The sequence below is a fragment of the Strix uralensis genome, chromosome 1 (assembly GCF_047716275.1).
Source record: "Strix uralensis isolate ZFMK-TIS-50842 chromosome 1, bStrUra1, whole genome shotgun sequence".
Taxonomy (NCBI): Eukaryota; Metazoa; Chordata; class Aves; order Strigiformes; family Strigidae; genus Strix; species Strix uralensis.
Genome location: NC_133972.1, coordinates 17,006,269 through 17,027,990, shown reverse-complemented (window position 1 = coordinate 17,027,990; position 21,722 = coordinate 17,006,269). Strand labels below are relative to the sequence as shown.

Sequence of the window (21,722 nt, the reverse complement as noted above, 5' to 3'; positions counted from 1 at the left end):
GACATCAGTGAAGTGACCAGTTTGCACAGCAGCAGCTGGCCAGGAGAGCCTGGAGCAAAACATTACCCTGTGAGATCTGGGTCTGTGGCCGGGCTCAGGACTGGCACCTCCTGTAGCCAAAGCTGTGGGAGGTGATTTCGCAGGGGAGATCCTGGCAGTCTGTTTCCAGGAACAGGTACTGACACTGGGGGAAGAAGAGTGTCTTGTCGGAAAGGTAGGCATGGATTTATGCCAACGGCTCTCCCCCCTGGGCTCTGACTGACTGTGTTGCACCGTACCGGAGCTGCTGGCCCTGGCGCAGCGCTTCAGCCGCAGAGCACTGCTGTGACCTGCCTCTTGAGATACTGTGGCACTCTGAAATTGCTTGAATTAAATAGTTGTGCTGCAGCATCTTAGAAAGGCACAGAGCTTTGTTCCTAAAGGAGAAAACAGGCCTATATCGACATGCAGGTCTGGGGGGATGGGGTTGGTGTAAACACGCAGTGTGGTAGATCCGGAGTAATACCAGAGTGCTGCAGTTCTGCACCATCCCTGTTGTGGCCATTTGCTGGGTCGTCCCTCTGGGATGAGCGATGGCTTGCTACCATCAATCTGAAAAGGAGCAAAGGCTGCCAAGAAGCTCCATATCACGGAGATTCAGGATAGGTGATGATTGCTCTGGTCTCTGATACAGACCTGGCCTTTCTGAACGATCACGGAGATCTCGTTGCTTGCCATCTCTTTGAAGGGCAGCGAAAGAGCAGGGCCTGTAGCTAATTTCACTCTTACGTGGTCTGGTGGTCCTGCCCCGCCACAGAAGAGCAGAGAAGCCAGTCGTTTTGAGGGCTCTAGAGTGGCAAACATGCGGGATCTTCTGCCTGGGTGCTTGGTGTCAGACTGCTTCTCTTCCCTCAGCATGTGCACTGCTGGGCTGATGGCAACAGATGCTGTGCTTGGGGTGCTGCGGCCACAGGTAGGGACCCTGGGGAGCAGTTTGATCCCTCTGCTTGGAAGAACAAGACTGGTGCATGCTGAAATTACCTAAAGATCGTTGAAGTCAGTGGGTGACGTGGGGCAGCAGTAGGGGTGGTTGCCCTGCAGAGTCCTTCCGTGAGGGCTGTGATCACTGTGACCAGTGTGTGAGCTCCTCCTGGACTCTGTGGGTTTAGTGTGGAGAAGAGGAGGCTGAGGGGAGACCTCATCGCCCTCTACAACTCCCTGAAAGGAGGGTGCAGAGAGCTGGGGATGAGTCTCTTGATCCAGGAACAAGGGATAGGACAAGAGGGAATGGCCTCAAGCTGCACCAGGGAAGGTTCAGACTGGCTATTAGGAAGCATTTCTTTCCAGAAGGGGTTGTTGGTGTTGGAATGGGCTGCCCAGGGCAGGGGTGGAGTCCCCATCCCTGGAGGGGTTTCAGAGTCGGGTTGACCCAGTGCTGAGGGATCTGGTGGAGTTGAGAACGGTCAGTGTGAGGTTAATGGTTGGACTGGATGATCTTCAAGGTCTTTTCCAACCTAGATCATTCTGTGATTCTGTGACTGCCAGCAGCCTTGTTCAGCACTCGGCGCTTTGAGTTTCTGCACAGAGCCAAGTCTGATGGCCGGGAAGGCTACCATGGACTGGGAGGGTGGGTTGGGTGTTGCATAAAGGAGGAACGTTGGGTGGAGACTTTGCTTGGCTGAGAGGGGACGTCTGCTGCCACGGAGGTGTGATGGCTGGCTGTTGCTTGTCACCACCATCTCCAACACCTCTGGGTGACCTGCTCTGTCTCCCTTACACCCCACACACACCTAGAAAAGATGGAAATTCCCAGTGGGACAGGTGAGACCATGGATGTTGAGGTGCCTCTGTGGGGGCTGCTCTACACCGTGGGCTCGGGATCCCTTTGCTGCAATGTCCTTGTGGTGATCCGTAAGTTCAGATGGTCCTGCAAGGTGGGAAGAGCTTCTTCATAGCTGGACGCTTGTCTCTGAGAAGTGGGTTAATTAGGGCGGGAGACTAAGCTTCCACAGCTGTTTGTTACTAGAAGTGAACTCCTAATTACACATGTACCAGATTCTTTCTGGGAAGGCTGCGCAGGCAGCCCGGGGGTCCCCAGGTCCCTGGCCCGGCTCAGTTTGGGCCATGCACTCCAGTAGGGCCCAAGGCGGGTGACTCCTCCTCCTTGGGAGCTGGGATCATGCTGGGAGCTTAGATTACATTTAAATTGCCATTTGCATTTTCCAATCAATACGCGACTTTACAATTAAGTTTGGTGTTAAAATTCTTAGCAAAAAGTGAGTGGAAGGGAGATTTGTGGAGTAAACGAGTCCTTTGGGGGCCATCGCTGCTCCCTGCTTCATTACGCTGCATATTGCTGCTGCTGCTTTTACTGTGCACCACCACAATCCAAACACAACACAGAGACACTCGCGCTGGCCGACAAAATGCCGGGAAAGAAAGGAAAAGTGGGGAGAGGAAGAGGGTTGGCCTCTCTTGCCTTTCGTCTCTGGCAGCTTTTTCCCTTCGTGCAGGACTTCCACACTCAGGAAGAAACTTGTGGAAGAGTTATTTCTTGTAAATCTTTCCGGGAGAAGCGGAGGGAGCTTGGGGCACAGCAGCATGCGCTGGCATGGGGGTCTCAGCAGGTGTGAGGAGCCCGGCCGGGAGGCACGCCGGGGCGCGTGCGCCGGAGCACGCTGAGGACGAGCGGGGAGGGGTTGAGCTCAGCTGTGGGGATGTGCCTGCCCGTTCTCCTGCGTTTCACCTGGCTTTGTCCTCCTGGCTGCTTCTCGCTTCTCTCTGAGCTGCTGCGGGGGCTTTCCTCCAGGAAAACCAGAGTTCTCGGGATGCTGCTGGGCCAAACCTCCATGTTCTGCCATCAAAAAAGAAGAAGTTGGGCTACAGAGTTGTAACCTCGATGCAGTCAGCACAGCAACACCTCTAAAACCTGGAATCCTCTTGGCTTCTGTCCCCTGGCTCTTAATCTCCAGTACAGCAGCGAACAACAAGCCGAACTGAGCTCTATCCCTCAATTCAGCTGTTTTTTGCAAATGTTTGGCCTTAAGGGCCCCTTCCCCTCCCCTCAATTTTATTAGATATTTACTTAGACTGTGTAGTTGCTCCCAATTTTGGACTCTTGTGCCTTCTGGCTTGAAAAAATGGGCTGCCAGTGCTCAATTCTGTTTCCAGGTCTGGTTTTGCTTGTGTTTCAATTTGCGAAGTTCCAGATTTGTAGCTGAACTAACTGCAGCTGAACTCTTCTCTGCAGACAACACATTTTTGGGGGCTTGATAGAAGATGCAGCAGCCTGGAAGTGTTGAAGTAGGTATTTTGTAGCACCAAGGTGAATCAAGTCGAAGACACGTCAAGGAGAGGAGAGGCAGCGGGGGTTGTTGTTTTGCAGTATGTATTGGCGGGTCAGGCTGTAGAACTGAGCCAGTTTTAAGGCCAGAAAGGGTCTTTATGCCCAGAAGCCAGAGAATTTCATCCAGTGGCTTTGAGCCAAATTTGTAATTTCAGTCTGGTCTGGAGCAGATTTGTTTGAAAGTTTTTGGATACAGAGAATCCAGTATTTATCTAGCTTAGCTGGTGTAGTATTAAACTGTCTTTATATGTGCAGAGGAATAATCATTTTCATACACCGTGTGGGAAACACGTGGCCCAGCAGTGGTGCTAGAGAAGACGGTTTTGTGTAGGTCAGAACCAGAGCGGAGCCAGCCCTGTCCTGGTATTGAGAAGATGCAGGTGCCGCTGCGGCGTGTGAGAGGATGGCTTACGAGACCCCAGAAGCAGTCTTGCAGTCCGAGGGCCCACGACCACTCCAAGCAGTGACCATGACAAGCGCTGCGCTGCCCTTTCGTCAGGGAGGTGCAGGAAAACATCAGGATCGGCTCTCCGGTGGAGAGGAGCGCAGCCGCTGTCACTGGTGGGTTTTGTGAAGAGGTTGGAGTGACGTGGGTGTGCCAGAGCCTGCCCTGGAGAGGGATGTGGTGAGATGACCTCCAAACGCTCTTCCAGCTCTGCTTTGCTACGATAATGCCACACCTGGAGGGAGCACCGTCTGCCTCGTCCGACCTGGCAGGTTGAGTTACTACCCAAACTGAACTCTGGGAGCTCAGGAGCTGCTGGACAATGGTGCTCTCCATCCCGAGAGCCCACCCTGCAGGGTGGCCTGGCAGTCTGTCCCCAGGAGCGGGACCTTGCATGACTTGTGCTAAAATCCACCCTGTTCTCAGCAGCCAGGTTTGCCAAGCGATACGAGACAGTTTGTGTTAACGGCCGGTCACTGCAGTGATTTATGCTGTGCTGTTTCTATGTTACCTTCAAGTTTTCTGGTTTTGTGTTTTCTTCGAGCTCGTTTGGGGAAGACAGTGTGATCAAACGCACCTCTATACAAGTACTTTTGTTGGACCTAGATTTGCCATTTATGATTACGCTCGTTCTCATTTCTGATAATGTTTTTGGACCTTTCACTTGACCAGTTTTTACCCTGTACATTAATGGCTTCATGGATTTTGTACTGTTGGTTTTTAATGGTGTGTGCCACTCAGTTAAAATTCTGACAGAAAACAAAATGCTGTGTCAACACAGTTACTGTTGTCATCAGATACTGCCATCTTACCAAAAGTAGGATCAGACTTCTCTGACGACCTATTTCTGCGTTGGTTGGCATTTGTTACCCTGCTGTCCTCTCGTTCTTTGCTGATCACTTCTTGCGGTGGCTTTTCCACGGTTTTGCCCAATGTAGGCGTCCGGCTAAGTGGCCATAATTACAAGGGTCATTGGTTTTCCCCTTGCAGATCTTGGCAAACAAAGCATGAGCTTTCGGACTGCTGCCATGTTCCAAGGCATGTTAAAATCAGCACCTTTTAACCACTGCTGAGTGAGCTCGTCAGCTAATTCTCTCGGAGCTCGGCAAGGGATCAGATCCTGCCACCAACACAGCTTAGCTTTTGCCACTCTGTTTTAACTTTCTCTCCCTTGCACGAGTAGGAGGCGTTTCCTTTTCACACTGTTTGCTTCCCAAGTACTGAACGTAAGCAGTCATGGAGCACTTCTGCCTTTTCTGCATCATTTATTGCCGATTTCATGGTCATGTCTGGCAGCCTTGTTACCCCAGCATGTGCCAAACCCTACAACTTTTTGTTGTGTTTTTCCATCACGCAGGCACAGCAGCCTCAGTCTCTAGGCAGTGGGACGGGGCCCCCAAATATGCTGAGGCTGGCAGGACAGAGACTTTCTGTCCAGGTTTTTGAGGAGGTGTTGGCCTGGGGCCCAGATTTTTGCCACGTTAGGAACAGCCAGTCTGGATGTCTGTCCCGACAGTGCTTTTGGAGAGCCTGGGCCCGACAGTTGGTAGATCCAGCTTTTTCCCAGACTCTTGTTATTCATTTGTACTTTTGTCACCCTGTGCTGTCCTTTCCTCCCTGCCGGCAGAATACTTGATGTTCTCTGCCCGGTCACTGCTCCAGAGCCCTTGCACCTGGCTTCTTGCCCTGTCGTCCTTCTCCCTCTCCACCTCTCTCACCTGGTGCGTGATGAATTGCTGCTAGAAGCAGATCTGGGGAGGCAGAACTGGATGGGGAGAGGGTTAGGAGGGTCCAAGCTCTGCGCGTTGGTTCAGATCAATGGAAGTTAGTTCTGGGGTGGGCTGGTGGGAAGAGGGAGCTTCAGGGCATGTGAGCATGATTGTTTTCAGGCCCTAGGAGTGTGCTGTGCCCGAAGACCACAAGATGGGTCTGATGTAAAAACCTGGTCGGGAAGGGGGATGAACCAACCCCTCAGGTGCCCAGGACCTGCTCTGCCTCCTGAAATGTGTCCCTAGCTCCATTTGTTTGACATCTCTGAGAAAGAATTGCAAGCAGGCAAACGAATATGCATCCCTTGTAGACCTGTATCTTGGAGTGTTGTTTCATTGATTGGCCCCTGCCCCTCTCTGACAGTGCTTTTGGTGATGGAGAAAGGTCTGGGAGCGCTGCGGTAACAGAGCAAGCAGTGTTGGTTGGTGGTGAGGTTGGCTTCTACCTTGTGTTGGCAGTGCCCTTCAGCACAAGAAGAGTTGCCCAGGGGGAGTGATTTGGGACAGCAGAGTATGTGATAGGTCCCTTGGAGGATCCGGGCGTCAGTACAGCCGTGTGGAGACCCTCGTCTCTGAGAATGGGAGGGGACTGTCTGTGGAGACATGCTGGGGTTGGTGAGGAAAGGGGTGCAGGCCTTTTCCTACCAGTCCCAGGAAAAATGCTGTTGCGAGGGCCAACCTAGATGTTTTCTTGAGTCCTGATCTTTGTGTCTCTTCAAAGACCGGTCTCCTACAAGCGGCAGTGCTGGAGCTGAGCGGGGAGGTGCCTGGGCCAAACAAGGTCTGAGACTCTTGACGCTTCTCTTTCAGGGCATTCTCCTCAAACGCAGCGGCAAGTCTCTCAACAAGGAGTGGAAGAAGAAGTACGTGACGCTGTGTGACAACGGAGTCCTCACCTACCACCCCAGCCTGCATGTAAGCACCACGCTGGGTTGGGTAGAGGAGCGGGGTGGGATGGAGCAGCGTCCTCCTTTGTGCTACGGCTGCTGCGGCGGGTCCTCTTGCAGATGCAAGTTTCAGAGTTTCAGAGACTTGCTTGGGAAGGGTTTGGCAGATGAAAGCCCCAGTTTCTGCCTCTGGCAGGGCCCTGCGCAGGAGGCTCAGTACTAGCCCTTGACAGGGCAGGCATATTCAGCAGAGCTGTTTTTCACCAGGGTCTGGAGAAAACCTCTTCCCTCTCATGAAGGCTGTCTCTGCAGTGCCAGGTTGGGTGGGAAAAGCTGATAGGAACATGCTCTCCACAGAATTATGCTAAGTAAACGCATCTTTCTTTTCTCTGTTTCCCTTGCTCAGTCCATTAAAGCAGGAGTTGCTGCCTCCCTGCATCTGGGGTGAGGAGCAGGCGGAGAACTTGCAGCCACGGCTGATGCTGCCATTTGGGTGTGGAATAATTTTCCTGGCTGCTAGGTATTGGGTAATGGAGATGAGGTGCCTGTGCAGAGCCTGCCGAGCTGAGCTGTCACTCGATGCATCTCTGATCCTCTTCACTGCTTGGCTCAGGCGCGCAGCTGCCTCCCCATCCATCTCTGTCGCCTCCCCACTGTGGGGCTAATGACATCTTCCCCATTCCCTCTTGAGCACAGTTTGCTGCTGAGACAGTGAGCCACGGCCAGACACACCTGTGACACCAAGGCCACAGCACCCTCTGCGGAGGGGACGTGCTGCCGCAGGACAGACGGACGGTGGCTGGGGAGTGCAGGGCAGAGCCTGGCCCGGGTTTGGGGGGTGCTGGGGTGTTCTGCAAGGTGCTGCAGCTCTTGTGCTTCCTGAGAGCTCCCGGGCCCTCGGTTTGTCCCTGATCTCAAACATGCAGGGGTTGGAGTGCCCTGAGCCTCAGAATCTTTCTCCTCGTTTCTAACCCTGTGTCTGTAACTCATGGGCTTGCAATGCTCAGTCATCTGGCTCCTGAACCACGGAGCCTTTTAACCCTCCTATGCTTTCACTGGAAAGCCAGCCACTGCATTTCCTTTCCTTAGTTTGTGGGAGCTTTGAGAACAGTTCTTTTTCTTTTAGTCTTTGATCTCTGTACCGTACTGTGGTTCTGCAGTTCCCTAACTCTGTAACCCTGTTTTTTGGTCTTTATAGAACCAAACTGGGAGGGAATGGCTGCTTCTGCTGCCTGCTCTGCGTGTGTGCTCACACGCGTGTGTGGGTTTATCACATTTCCATCGGAGGCATCATAGGCCGTTATTACAATCAGCTATAGAGGCAGAGTAATTTCTGGGATGTTGTTTAACCGCTCTTAGATGATGCTGCTACACACTAGGTTTCTCTCCTTTTTACACCATTTCTTCCTCAGGGGGTGATCTAGATTGATGTCACTTGCTTTCCTTACTGCACTTCTTCAGCGTTTCATTTCATTACTATATTGCCCCAAGCAAAATCTGGTTTGCTTCCACCTGGTGCTGCTGGTGATCCACAGCCCGTTGCTAAGAAAGGTACAAGATGGGCCTCTCCTCCCCTCGCTTTCGCTGAAAGCTTTGAACCTTGCACCCAAGATAGGTGTTGTATTGCCCTATATGTTTACTTAGAGCAAGGACTAATTAAGTGTGGGCCACGGAACGCAGGGCTGCTCGCTGCCCAGCTCCAGCTTCTTCAGGGACAGGGTGGGGTCTGCATGCTCCCTTTGTGGCATTGCCTCCCTGAGAACTGGGGAAAAGAGCCACGACACCTACCATCCCCTTATATTTTTTACTGCCATGCTGACAGAGGCTTTGGTGAGCAGTGTGCTGTTCTGAGTAGCGAAGGCCCCTCTGCCTTGCCTCGCCTCCCTCTGGATACCTGGTTTACAACCTGCTTAGAGGGGACGGATGCAGGAAGGAAGCCTGGAGGAAGAGGTGATCAAGAAGAGAGTGTCCCATTATATCCTCTCCTCCCCATCGTCTAGAGCGAATCGGAAGATGCTGCGGTGCGTTTGCCACCGGGTTTATCTCCAATGGCATGAAGCGAGTTGCCGTGTCCTTTCACAGGATGACAGAAGCAGAGCACATTAGGGTTGAACAGCCTGGGTCAGGAATGAAACCTGCGTTCCTGAGGAAGGACACGTGCTGCTTGGTCACTTCCATTTGTGGCAGCAGCTCTCAGGCCAGCAGGCACATGGTGAAGTAAGCCACTGGCCAGAACAGGTATGCAGATCCTCGTCAAAGGGACACCCGCCATCCTGAAGTTCCTTCCTTGAGATGTGCATGTCCCAGCTTCTCCCTGCCTCGCGCAGGGGGAGCCTGCACTGCCACAGGGCCAGGGGATGGCAGAATTCAGGGTGCAGCAGAGGGGTCCCTGAGGGCATGGCTGAGCACTGCAGGAAGAGGGCTTTTTCCCAGCCCCCGTCAGGGTGTTTAAGCCCCAGAGCATTTTTGTGCTGCTTTTGTGTTCCCAGTGGCTTTTCCTTGGTATGATTCAGGGCAATTCCTGCCTAGACATCTCTTCTTTTGCATCTCTGTTATGTTCTCTCCCTGTCTCTCTTGGGATGGGTGTAAGTACCCTGGGGATCAACAGCCCTTCCTGCCTTTCTTTTCCTCCAGGCAGATATGTCTGTGCCCCCTTGGATGAAGGTTACAGCATGGCTCTGCCTGGGTCATACTTCTCATTTTACCAACCAAAAACTTCCTGCTGGGGCTATTCATGTGCTTTTGGGTTTTTATCACAGAATCACAGAATGATCTAGATTGGAAAAGACCTTGAAGATCATCCAGTCCAACCATTAACCTCACACTGACCATTCTCAACTCCACCAGATCCCTCAGCGCTGGGTCAACCCGACTCTTCAACCCCTCCAGGGATGGGGACTCCACCCCTGCCCTGGGCAGCCCATTCCAATGCCCAACAACCCCTTTTGGAAAGAAATACTTCCTAATAGCCAGTCTGACCCTGCCCTGGTGCAGCTTGAGGCCATTCCCTCTTGTCCTATCGCTTGTTCCTTGGTTCAAGAGACTCATCCCCCCTCTCTGCACCCTCCTTTCAGGTAGTTGTAGAGGGTGATGAGGTCTCCCCTCAGCCTCCTCTTCTCCAGACTAAACCCCCCCAGTTCCCTCAGCCGCTCCCCATCAGACCTGTGCTCCAGACCCTGCACCAGCTTCGTTGCCCTTCTCTGGACACGCTCGAGTCATTCAATGTCCTTTTTGTAGTGAGGGTTTTTATCCCTCGACTTGTTTCTGGATCTGTATCCTGGCACCTCCAGCCCCACTTTGAAGTTTTCTCACTGGGAGTCAGGCTTAAACTGTGGGTTCGCAGTCACAGGTGGACAGAGAGTGCTCCAGTGAGCTGGGTCCAGCCCTGAAATCAAGTGTTGTGTGACTCCTTGATGGCAGCATGTCTGCCTTGACCGCCAGCCTGGACCTGTGCTTGGGTCCTGCGGAGCTGCGCCTTCCTGCTCTCAGGTGCCACCTCTGCCTCTGGGGAACAGTCAGTGCTTTCAGAGACTTTGCAGGCAGGATGCCTGGAGTTGGAGCAGTGGGCAGCAGCTCTTGCCGAAGGCAGGAGTCCTTGGGGGCCTGCTCCCTGGATTCAGCACAGCTTTCCTTGTTGAATTTGTATTTTTCATACCTTTCTGTGAGTGTGTTCAGAGACAGGTAAAGAACAAGTTCTGTGAAGAGACTGGTGCGGTTTCCTATCACTTTCCCAAAGCCTTGGAGAGTAAATGCTTCTGCTCGTGAGGAAGGCGTATGTGGTTCAGCCCAGCTTCACTGGCCAGGCTGTGCTGTGCTGCGCAGAGCTAGAGAGAAAGCATCTCCCATTTTGCAGCCAGTGGAGCCATTCACACAATCACCTTCTGTTAATTCTATCTGCAACATCAATTAAATTGTTTGTAGAAACTAATTGAATGTGGCTTAATCACACATCTTAATAGCTTTCCACGCTTTGAACTCGTTGTTAATTCCAGTAATAAAATGAAATGAGAGAACTGGCTGGGTAATTAGCGAGGAGGCTTGGGAAGAAATTGCTGTTTTATAGCATGTAATAAAAGCAGTGCGCTGGTGACCGCTCTCTCCGGCAGGCAGCCGGCTACCGCAGCAATTGTGCTGAGTTAGGGAAAATCCTCCAGCCCCTCCGAGATTCCCTGCCCAGGGGTGCCACCAGGCTCCCACCCAACCAGGAACAGCTTGAAGAAGGGTTTGGTTGGGCAGGTTATCTAGGAATTGCCCAGGGGAACCAAAGGGTGTGCGTGTCATTTGAGGTCAAGTCACCCAGAAGTTGGAAACACGGAAGGGTGGGCTGCCCGTGCTCTTGGGTTTGCAGTGAGAACTGGATGCCTGCTCTGTGGAAAGAGGAGAGTTCAGGGTGTTGAGGTGCTGCAGGTAGTCACCTGAGACCACAGAGCACTGTGGTCTCCATACAGCCCCCGTTCACCAGCTTCTCTGCGCCGAGGATTGGCAGAATGGTTGCTCTTAAACCGATCTTGTTCATGTCTTTATCTTCTTGGATTTGGAAGCAGACAGGGACCAGCTCTGAGTTAATCTTTTTGGTGACCTCCTTGTGAACTGGAGCAAGCCCAAGCCTCCCTGCATCAGCTGCAGTCTCCCCCTGGACGGTTGCTGCCACTCTTCTCCCAATCGCAGTGCACGTCCCCAGCGCAGAGAGCCAGGGGAGGACACTCCCGTGTCACGATTCCTCCTGGGGTCTAGCTCAGCTTTCGGTCCCAGCTCCCTTGAGGGCTGCCCGAGAGCAGAGCAGGGTGGTTTCCCCTCCACGCGTCTCTCTGGAGATCACACTGGTCGGGTCTGCCCTTTCTGGGGCGTGAGGCAGGGAAGAGCCAGCCATGTTGGAGAGGGTTAGGGGAGAGCTGCAATGCCCTGTGGAGCAGCGAAGGATGAGGGGGACAGCTCTCAGGAGAGCTAGGGGTCTGCAGCCTTATTTTGACCCAAAGATGAGATGCTATTAGGAGACAGGACAGAAAGTTATTAACAGTCTGCACATGGAGTTTTTGGTTGTATAATAAAGTCTACCAGAAAAAATGATGGAAGCACCAAATTTTAAATAATATAAAACTATGCAGGTGAATGTACAAGGGAGTTATCCTGACTTGTGTTGGTCTGGACTTAAATTATCCTAGCGGTGACCTGAAAGGGGATTTCCAAGTATCCCATTACTTACACTGTACTATATTATATTATTAGCTGTTATAGCTGAGTGCTGTGATGAAAAAAACCACAGATGACAGGGAAGAAGAACTGCCTGCCACCTACGTGCTCTTTTGCTCCATCTAATCTCTGAGCCCCAGCCAGGCTTTCACAAATGGGCTTGTCATGGCATCTGACTGCCTGTGGCAACATCCCGACATTATTCATATCAGAGCTGACTAGTTCTGGGCACTGGAAGTGAGACCTGGCACTTCTCAGGAGCCAGTTCTAAGGCACCAGCTAGCCGTGGGAAGCAGGCAGAATCACAGAATGATCTCGGTTGGAAAAGACCTTGAAGATCATCCAGTCCAACCATTAACCTCACACTGACTGTTCTCAACTCCACCAGATCCCTCAGCGCTGGGTCAACCTGACTCTTCAACCCCTCCAGGGATGGGGACTCCACCACTGCCCTGGGCAGCCCATTCCAACGCCCAACAACCCCTTCTGGAAAGAAATGCTTCCTAAGAGCCAGTCTAACCCTGCCCTGGCGCAGCTTGAGGCCATTCCCTCTTGTCCTATCGCTTGTTCCTTGGTTCAAGAGACTCATCCCCCCTCTCTGCACCCTCCTTTCAGGTAGCTGTAGAGGGCGATGAGGTCTCCCCTCAGCCTCCTCTTCTCCAGACTAAACCCCCCCAGTTCCCTCAGCCGCTCCCCATCAGACCTGTGCTCCAGACCCTGCACCAGCTTCGTTGCCCTTCTCTGGACACGCTTGAGTCATTCAATGTCCTTTTTGTAGCGAGGGGCCCAAAACTGAACCAGTAATCGAGGTGCGGCCTCACCAGTGCCAAGTACAGGGGCAAGATCCCTTCCCTGTCCCTGCTGGCCACGCTATTTAAGGCAAGTTGGAGTCCAGGCTTTGCATCCGTGTTGTCAGAAAACAGCTGGCTGTGGACACTGGGGAAGCCGTAGGGTCTTTCACCTCCAGCCCATCTGACTTGAGACTTCAGTGTGGTGCAAAAGAAACCAGCACATGGTGAGCTCCCAGATCACCTCCAAGACCATCTGTCTGTTAACCAGTTACTATGTGGATGAATGGATCTGGGTTTTGGTTTTGATGATGCGTATGAGAGGGGAGCTGAGAGTGGCGGGCCAGGGCAGGGCTGATCTTGAACCACTGTGCTTCTCTGCTGTAGGATTACATGCAGAATGTCCATGGGAAGGAAATCGATCTGCTGAGAACTACAGTGAAGGTACCAGGCAAGCGGCTACCCAGGGCGACAACGGCAGCAGCGCCCAGCGCTAGCCCCAAAGCCAATGGGCTTGCGAAGGAGCGGAGCAGCACGCAGCTGACGGGAGGCACAGGTAAGAGTTGGTGGGGTTGCCGCAGAGCTGGCGGCCGTCCTTCCCACCGGTGCCTCAGCAGTGCCTTGCTTTGCTGAGCTGGAAACAAAAGCTGTTCTGGAGTTTCTGTGTTGCTTTCACCACTTTTTGCAAACGTGTTGGAGGTTCTGTGCGGGTCTCAGGTAAGATTTTATGCTGGTTAGTGTCCAGGACAAAAGAAAGAATAGAAGGGCTTTGACCAGTGGCATGAGCTCCCAGAGAGGAAGCAGTCAAGTCTGATGAGTTGCTGTGCCTGGGGGAAGCTGTTGCTTCCTAAAACAAATGAAATCTCAACCAGGTCTGTCTCTTGATCCCTGGCAAGTTCTCTTCAGTTTCTTTCCTTTTTCATGGCCCCCTTTTTTCTCCTCACTTTCCCCTGGAGAAATAGTAACGTCAGGGGCTTGTTTTGTAATTACTATTTTTCTGTGTGCCCATTCAAGAGGCGGCGCTGCCGCAGAGACTGGTGAGAGGAGGTGAGGGTGGGAGGCTCTCCGGTTTGTCACGGAGTTCATGCCACACTGCTTACTGCTTCTCCTGCCACAGGAGGGTGTCTCGCCCTGCCCAGGGGAGCTATTGAACTTAGAGCTTTCCTGCCCAACTTTCCCAGAGCATTGACACGCCTTTACTTTTGTCCTCGGGGTTAGTATCCTTGGCCAGGAGGGACAGAGCCCACATGCATTCTTCCCAGTCTGGTATAGCAGGGTATGGATACCCCTCCACTCTTCAGGAGAACAAGGGAGTGCTGATAATGCTGCTGATAACACAAATCCTTCCTAATCTGGTACTGCACGCTGTGCCAGCAAGAGTCAACTTGGGTGACCACATCCTCATTTCTGTTCAGTCCCACGCTGCATCCCCATTGCGTCCTGTGGTCAGGGTGTTGTCTTCACAGCTTTTGGAGCTGAGGCCTCGTGAGATGGGGTGCAGCTGGGGTGAATGCCGGGAGCTGACTGGGGCCCTCAGCATCACACACAACATAGGGAATGGGGCATGCTAACTTCGGTGTGTTCGCATGGTGCCAAGTGTGAAATAATAAGCCCTTCTGAACCCAGACTGCTGTTTCTGTAGAGTCAGAATAAGTCTGCAGACCAGATAAACTGTCTTTTTTGACCAAGGATGTGCAACTGCCTGTTTTCTGCCACGTTTCTCCACTGTACACTGTCATTTCTTCAGCGCCACTGTACACCCTCAGCATGCCCGAGTGTGGTACCAATTCCTGCCTCTGTACAGAGGCACTTCTCAGGCGGGCGCTTGTGGGGTGTTTCGTGTGAGCTCCCACTTAGAGAAGGTTATCGGAGCTGTAGGAAGAACCAAAGACAGACCACAGAAAAGCTTATGCTGATGTCAAACCAAATGCTCACATAACCCTGTATCCTGCTTTCAACAGTCAGCTCAGTCCTGTTGGGCTCACAAGAGCAGATTGAGATGTGACTTGATTACTGATTACCACTGCTTGGAAAACCAGCGCCTGGAAGCGAGCGCTGTGCGAGGCCTTTCAGTCTGGTTGACAAAGCTTGAGGAGACGCAGTGCGTGGAGGCTGAAGTTAGAGCAATTTAAACTTGAGAGGAGATGTAGTTTCCTAGCAGGGAGGGTAATTAAATGTTGGAATGGTTTATCTGGAGAGCTGGTGGACTTAGCACTGCTTGAAGCCTTTAAAACGAGATTAGTTATCTTTCTACAAGATATGCTTTCATCCAGCTCATGTGTGTGTTGCTGCGTGCATGTGTGCAGGGGATCAAACTGGGTGGATACTGTGGTCTTTTCTCACGTAAAAATCTGTGGATTTGAGATCCCCTGTTCACTGTTTTCTCTCTGGGCCCCTGAACAGAACAGCGCTGCTGTGCTACCCAGAGCATATGCATCAGGACGGGGCTCAGCATTAAGACAGCAACCTTAATCAGATTTTACAGGTCTTGACATTGGATGGTTGTCTGCATTGGTAAGAAAGGTTTTTTTCTCCTGGTACACAAATGGTAAGATGTTTTCTGAGGAATTTTTTCAACTCACTCTGATGCATCCAAGACTGATTGCAGCTGACGATGCAGTTGCCACGGTAAGTGCACCGACATGATAAAAATCCTCTGAGGTGACTTGCTTATATCCCTGTGTAATGCAGAGTACTGAATTTGGAGTTGCTACAGAATCTGCCCCGCTTCAAATTGGCAGGGACTTTGCAGTTCTGCTGCCTTGGGGGCTAGGGATGGGACTGTTACTGGGGTCCACTGGGTATCTTATCTAATACATGCTTTGGGCAGCTGGAGAGGGTCCACCTCAAAATTTGCAGTTCTCTGCCAACGCACTAGTTAATCTTCAGAGGACATGACTTTGGAGACCCGAATGATTTGCTGTCTTACACCAGGAGTGTCTGGGTAAAAACAAATAGCCTCTGTTCGGAGTTCAAAGCAGGTGGTCTGTGGTTTCTTTGTGACCTGACCTCTGCCAAGGTAAGTGAGTGTGCTAATTAATGTCCACTGCATGCTCAGTCCTTACCCAGGGGCAAGAAAAGAAGTAGTAGATGGAAGAGGAGAAAAAAAAGATAAAATATCTGTATGTGGATAAAATACACATATGCAGCACTCTGGTAATAATTCAAAATAACCTCCAAAGTAGGTACAGACGGTACAACTTGGAGCTAAATAGAGTAAGAATGGGGAAGGAGCTTATATTTGTGAAACCCGTGGGACTCTGAGCGCATGGATGATTGTACCCTGACTGTAGTCAGAGTTGTTTTTATTTTAGGTTGCATATGTTCCCTTTGTAAACCCTGTTCTTGGAGGCACAGAACATTGTCAGACTTTGCAGCTGCCTTATGTCCACCTAAGGTTACTTTTTGTGGAACGTATATGCAAATGTGATGGTGTATGTGCCCAGGGAGGTAGTGCAGTCTCTCTCCTCAGAGGTAATTAAAAAACATACAGACACAGTCCAGGGCAACTGGCTTTGGTGGTCCTGCTTGAGCAAGGGTGTTGAACAAGACAACCTCCAGAAGTCCCTTCCAACCTCTGCCATGCTGTGATTCTGTGTTTATTTTGTCAACATCAAAAATTTGTCTCCAAGAGCTGTAAATCTTCAGACGTTTGATGCAAAGATTGCCTAGAAGCAGAAGTTTTGTCCTCAATTAGAAACTTTTTCTTTTCTTTATCCCTTGGAAAATATATTGGCATTTGATCAAAGTTGTGGAAGTTGGTTACTGAAAGCTCTGGAGCACCTAATCTCCTCATGGGCTGTCAAGAGCTCCTGGCAGAGTGGTCTCTACTTTTCTGTGATATTTTTTCTTCACTTTCCAACTGTAATGTCCTCCTAACTTTTATTCTTGTATGGTAAAGCGACTATCCAGAGATGGACAAGTAGCAGAGATCAAGCATAAGTTCTGTTAACAGGTTTAGAACTAACTAAATGCAAATAACCAGCATTAGTACAACATTTACAGCTGAACCCTAAATCAAACCCTTCAACATCAGGAAATCCTAAAGCACAGGCGACTGGCCCGTGTCACCTCTGCCAGCTTGCACTCCTTGCCTGCTGTGTTAGTTGCAGGCAGTGCTGTGCGCAGAGTTAGGCCTGACCAAGCAGCCCAGCGTGGGAAGCAAAGCCCCACGCCTGGACCTCCGTAGACTCAAGCGGCATGTTCTTCATCTGGGTCTCAACACAGGATTTGCTGTTTGTGCATTGTGCTCGCTGTCTCTCCAGTTATGTCCTGGAAGTCCAAGAGGACGCTTGGGAAGTGCTGGCCAAGGGGAGCTTCACAGAACCACAGAATGATCTCGGTTGGAAAAGACCTTGAAGATCATCCAGTCCAACCATTAACCTCACACTGACCGTTCTCAACTCCACCAGATCCCTCAGCGCTGGGTCAACCCAACTCTTCAACCCCTCCAGGGATGGGGACTCCACCACTGCCCTGGGCAGCTCATTCCAACGCCCAACAACCCCTTCTGGAAAGAAATGCTTCCTAATAGCCAGTCTAACCCTGCCCTGGAGCAGCTTGAGGCCATTCCCTCTTGTCCTATCGCTTGTTCCTTGGTTCAGGAGACTCATCCCCAGCTCTCTTCACCCTCCTTTCAGGTAGTTGTAGAGGGCGATGAGGTCTTAAGGTCTCGGCTTATCTGAGAACATTTCGGATATGCTTTCCATGAGCATCTCCCAGATATTTCTGTGGCACTTTCCTGCCACCTTCTTGTCCCCTAGGTTTTCTTTAGAGACTTGTTGTGGACTGCCGTTGAACCACGTGATCCTCAGCCGTACTGACTGCTGAGCCATTGGGTGTTCCTGACACGGTTCTGGCTTACGGCAAGGACTCTCCTGGACAACACCTGAGGGACCAGTGCAGGCCAGCACGCGGCTTGGGTGCAGCTTTTGGGGAGAGAGAGTTACCACGTGTAGGCAGAAGCTTAGTTGTGCTGTGGAGTCTCAGGGCCGAGGGATGGCGTTGCTAGTGTCACATCTCCAGAGGGACATCTCTCGGGGCCGGGGGGGTGACCAGGCCACTGCTGCAGGTTGACCTTTCCACGGTGGAGCACTGCTTGGGCTGCTTCGTGTGAAGCCCCACGGCCGGTATGGGTCAGGGTCCAGTATGCGCCAGGCAGGCTAGGAGAGGGGTCCACCCCAGGGCACGCTGCTGTCCCGCTCACTACCCTATGCTGACACAGGTTCTTAAGCAAGGGCCATGATGGCTCTTGTGTTCCACACTAAAAAGAATCCCTTTAGTGTCACGGATGTAGTCAGGGACAGCGATGAAATCATTTGTCTGTTCAAACCATCCCTAGGGTGGGATTGACCCAGCGCTGAGGGGTCTGGTGGAGTTGAGAACAGTCAGTGTGAGGTTAGTGGTTGGACTGGATGATCTTCAAGGTCTTTTCCAACCGAGATCATTCTGTGATTGTGTGGGAGGGTGTCGCATGTATGTGTTCCACCTTCCGCAGTGATGATCACAAGGTTCTTTGGGCCAACCATCCCATGTCAGGAGAATGAGTGGCCTTATCCTGGGAGGCACACGGGGAAGAAGGGGAATGTAGCACTGGATTCCTGGAAAACCGCAAGTGGAAGGGGGGGAACTCGCTTTCATGAGTGTGCCTGAACAAAACGTCTCATCACTTATATGAGAATATATTGCGACTGATGTGCATGAAGGCTGAGAATATGTTAAAGGTATAAGCGATACATGGATAGAGTTATAAAGAGAGTAAACGCTTATGATTTGTAAAGTGTTACTCTTAATATAAAAACAGACCAAGAAGTGCTTTGAGTATTGAATGCCTCAATAAGCCATCAGTGCTGCATTGGCATGAAATGGGAGCCCAGGCAGGCCTTGTCAGAAGGAGAGGTACCCCACAGACAGCTTCAGGTTAGGTGGGGAAGCACGCCATGGCAGAGAGAAGGCTGGTTGTCAGCTTCAGCGCTTGGATTGGTTAGCTCTCTGATGGAGAGGGTGGTCATGTGGATGCTGAACCCCAGCTTTTGGAGCTAGATAGGGGTGCAGACATGAAGTGCTCTTGCACTAAGACAGTATTAAATGTTTTTACTCTTTGTAACCATTTCTTTCTGAATTTGGAGTGAAAAGTGAGATGTTTTAGCCTTGCTTAGTGAATTTTATTATATTTAACAGTGAAGTCTTCCTTCTTGTTGAGGCAAGATGAACTAGGTTGGAATATTCAGGGTGCATTGCGTGGAGGTAACTAGTCAAAATAGAGTGGGAAGCACTGGCACTTCTGGCCATCTTCACCCTGAGACGTGAGGAGGGAACCCCAAAGCAGGCGGCCAGTTCTTGGCGCAGTCTAAAGGCCCTGTGTAAAATGGGCACTACCTGGTGTCTGTCTGGGGAGAGAAATCCACTCTAGCAGGCACTGATCGGCACCTTCCAAATGCACCTGAAGCCAGAAGACACCCCTGCTTACAGGTGCTGGTGGGGTTCAGCAGCACGAGCTCTGCCACGGCCCCATCCTGCACAGCTCTGCCCATGCTCCTCCGTCCCTCCCCTGCGTCTGCGCCACAGCCGGGGCTGTTCCTGCGCGGTCCTGGCCCAGCGTGGTGGGGACAGCCGTGAGCGAGACTCCCATCCCTGCTGCCGGCAGCACCCTCCTCGCTGGTGGTGCAGGGGCTCCTGCCTGCCCTCACGGGAGGACGGCGCGGACCACGACGGTGCTGCCAGGCCTGACGTGCCTCCTGGGAAGGGTCGACACCGTCAGCCATTGCCAGGGCTCAGGTGGCGGTTCACAGGCCCCCACCCCAGCACCAGGTACACGTCCAAACCACTTGCTCCTCTCTGGTGCCAGCTGGAGCTTTTAGGAACAGTTTTGGCATTGGCACAGCCCTGGTGCTGCAGCCAGTTGTTGGGCACCTGCGCCAGCGCTGTGGAGGCAGGAGGGCACCGCACCAGGCTGCAGGCGCCTGGGAGGCTGCTGTCGTGCGAGGGATGTGCAGCAGAGACCTGACCTTCCCCAGGCTGCGGAGCACTCACCCATGTCCCCGTCCCCCCAGTCCTTTCTCTCTTTCTCCCCCCATCCGGGGCGAGCTGTCCTGTCACCATGGCACCTTGCTCAGGGGGTGCCCTGCCTGGCCCGTGCTGGGTGTCCGCGGGACACGCCACCCCCTTAGGCTACAATACAGTGCATGTGCACGTGGCTTACGCTAGAATTGCCCCGACAGACTCCATCTTAGCATTTTCCAACTTTTGGTATCTTCAAAGATAGTCTTTTTTCCCCCTTTACTACATTTTTGTAATACAGCTAAAAGACCCATCCCTTTCTGAAGAGCAAACCTGCTCTTTGTCTCGTTGGCAGATTTACACCCTCAATCTGGTGAAGGACTGGGCCAGCCGAACACCGCTACTCTCCAAACTCATCCGGAGGTGGGAGGCACCGCTGGCTGGGAAGATGCTCGGCTCTTTCCTGGGCACCTGGGGCGTGCTGGGATGTAGGAACAAGGCACTTCTTCCAACAGCTGGTGGATGTGGCTCCTTTCTTGCTGACCTCCTCTCTCCTGCCTGTGCTATCCTCCTCTGCTCTCTTCTTCCTGCTCCCAGCCGTTCCTGCCTGCCTCTCCCACCAGCGACTCCATCCCCTGCTCCCTTTTTCTCCTTCTCAGCACTGCTGGGCAGGTGATAGGCAGCATGAGCACAGAAGAGGCATCGTGGTGCTCTGATTCCCCAGACCTAATACCATAGCAGCACCGGGTGCCAGGAGAAGCAATTGCTCATGCTGCAAGTCAGGCTGCATCGGCATAGACACATATACTTAACCCTGTTCATGTCAAAGACTCCCAGAGACTTTGAGGGAACCGTCTGTGCTTGCTGTTTGTCTAATTTTCCACAACTAGAAGTGAGACCACCAAAACCACCTAAGTTAGTCAGAGCATCCCTGCATCTGCGTTTCGGAGTCAGTGTGTGCTAAAAGGACAGTGATACTTGCTAAAGGACTTTGAAATGGCTAGTGGAAGTTCTCCACAAGTGGTGGGAACTGCAGAGACTCCTCAAGTCTTAAAGGAAGAGCACATGTGGGTACTGGCCTTTGGAGAAAGCTGAGAAAGAGTTCTTGCCAATTACTGCCCGGCCTTGTAAGTCCCCGGTCAGGTGAAATAGTGCTGGCTATGGTGCAGTGATGGCAACACCTGTGTTATTCCGGGTTTTGGGGCTGGAGCAGTACCAGGCCAGATGCTGGGCATACCAAGCACGGGTCAGCGGTGCCTCGGGCGAGCTCTGGGCACGCAGCTTCACAAGGTGAGGTGGGCACCTCGCCAGCCCAAGTGCAAGCAGCACCTCACAGTGCCTCTGGCGCCAGGCAAATCCAAGTTGGGGTTGGAGAGGGTGGGAAAGGGTTGTGCAGGTCTTGCTGCCAGAGCTTAAGGATGCTGTTTTCTGGGTACAAATTGGTTGTGAGTAGGGAGCCTGGTGGCAGGTATTCACTGCACATGTGGCAGTGCTGGTTCAGGTGTCTCCTTCAGATCCCTGCAGGTCCTCTTCCCACTGGAATATCACTTCTCTTGCACTCTTCTTCAGGGATCCCCAGATGTATCTTTGCTGTAGTTCAGCAAGCTCACCCTTTCTGCTCTTTTGCCCCATCTGTAGCTCATTCAATGTGTGTTTCTGGCTTGAAGAATGAGGGCAGCTCTTACTCAAAGTGCAGACTGGATGAAAAGGATTTTTGTAGTGGGGAAGGACAGATGGTAGCACAAGAAAAATAAGGAGACAGTGTCAATCAGCATGAGAGACTAGTCTCAGCACAGCTGCAGCCCTGAGTTCCTGCTTTGCAGAGGTTTGTAGGGATGTACTCCAAAGCAGTCAACACAGGGGAAAAGGGCACGAAGCATACTGCCTGAAAATGCAGTATGGATGCCTGTGCGTGTACTTCCGTGCACGCTTCACATGGGCACGCACAGAGCACACGAGCCTGTTCCTTGAGACTGCATTGCAGCTGAGCAACGTAAAAGGAAGCCAAGCAGCTGAACGCTGGAAAACCTGCCTTCAAATGAGAAGTGGAAGTGTAAGGAAAAATCAGCAGAGGTTGCTGAGGTGGTTGTGGTTGTGAGCAGCTACATGGAGGCACAGTTTCCGACAGCAGAAGGCTGTCTGATCTAGCAGGCAGAAGCAGTGCAGATGCTCTCCCTCAGCCAGAAATGCTGAGCTAATGCAGCAGTCCCAAGTGAGATTTTCTGGCCAGCATTGCCCAGGCAGCCCGGCTAGGTGGCATGGAGAGGGGACTAAAGCAAACAAAGCGTGGGAGAGCCAGAGCATGGTATGAGGGGAGGA

At 52.1% G+C, this 21,722-nt stretch overlaps 1 protein-coding gene across 2 annotated transcripts in view; it reads left to right on the top strand.

Moving 5' to 3' along the window:
* Nucleotides 1–21,722, top strand: part of AGAP3 (ArfGAP with GTPase domain, ankyrin repeat and PH domain 3) — a 148,568-nt gene that overhangs the window by 86,674 nt on the left and 40,172 nt on the right. For both annotated transcript variants that reach the window (XM_074851197.1, XM_074851130.1), the window contains exons 10-11: nt 6,350–6,454; nt 12,792–12,960. In XM_074851197.1, coding sequence (XP_074707298.1) covers nt 6,350–6,454; nt 12,792–12,960 — 274 coding nt within the window. The remainder of the gene's footprint in view (nt 1–6,349; nt 6,455–12,791; nt 12,961–21,722) is intronic.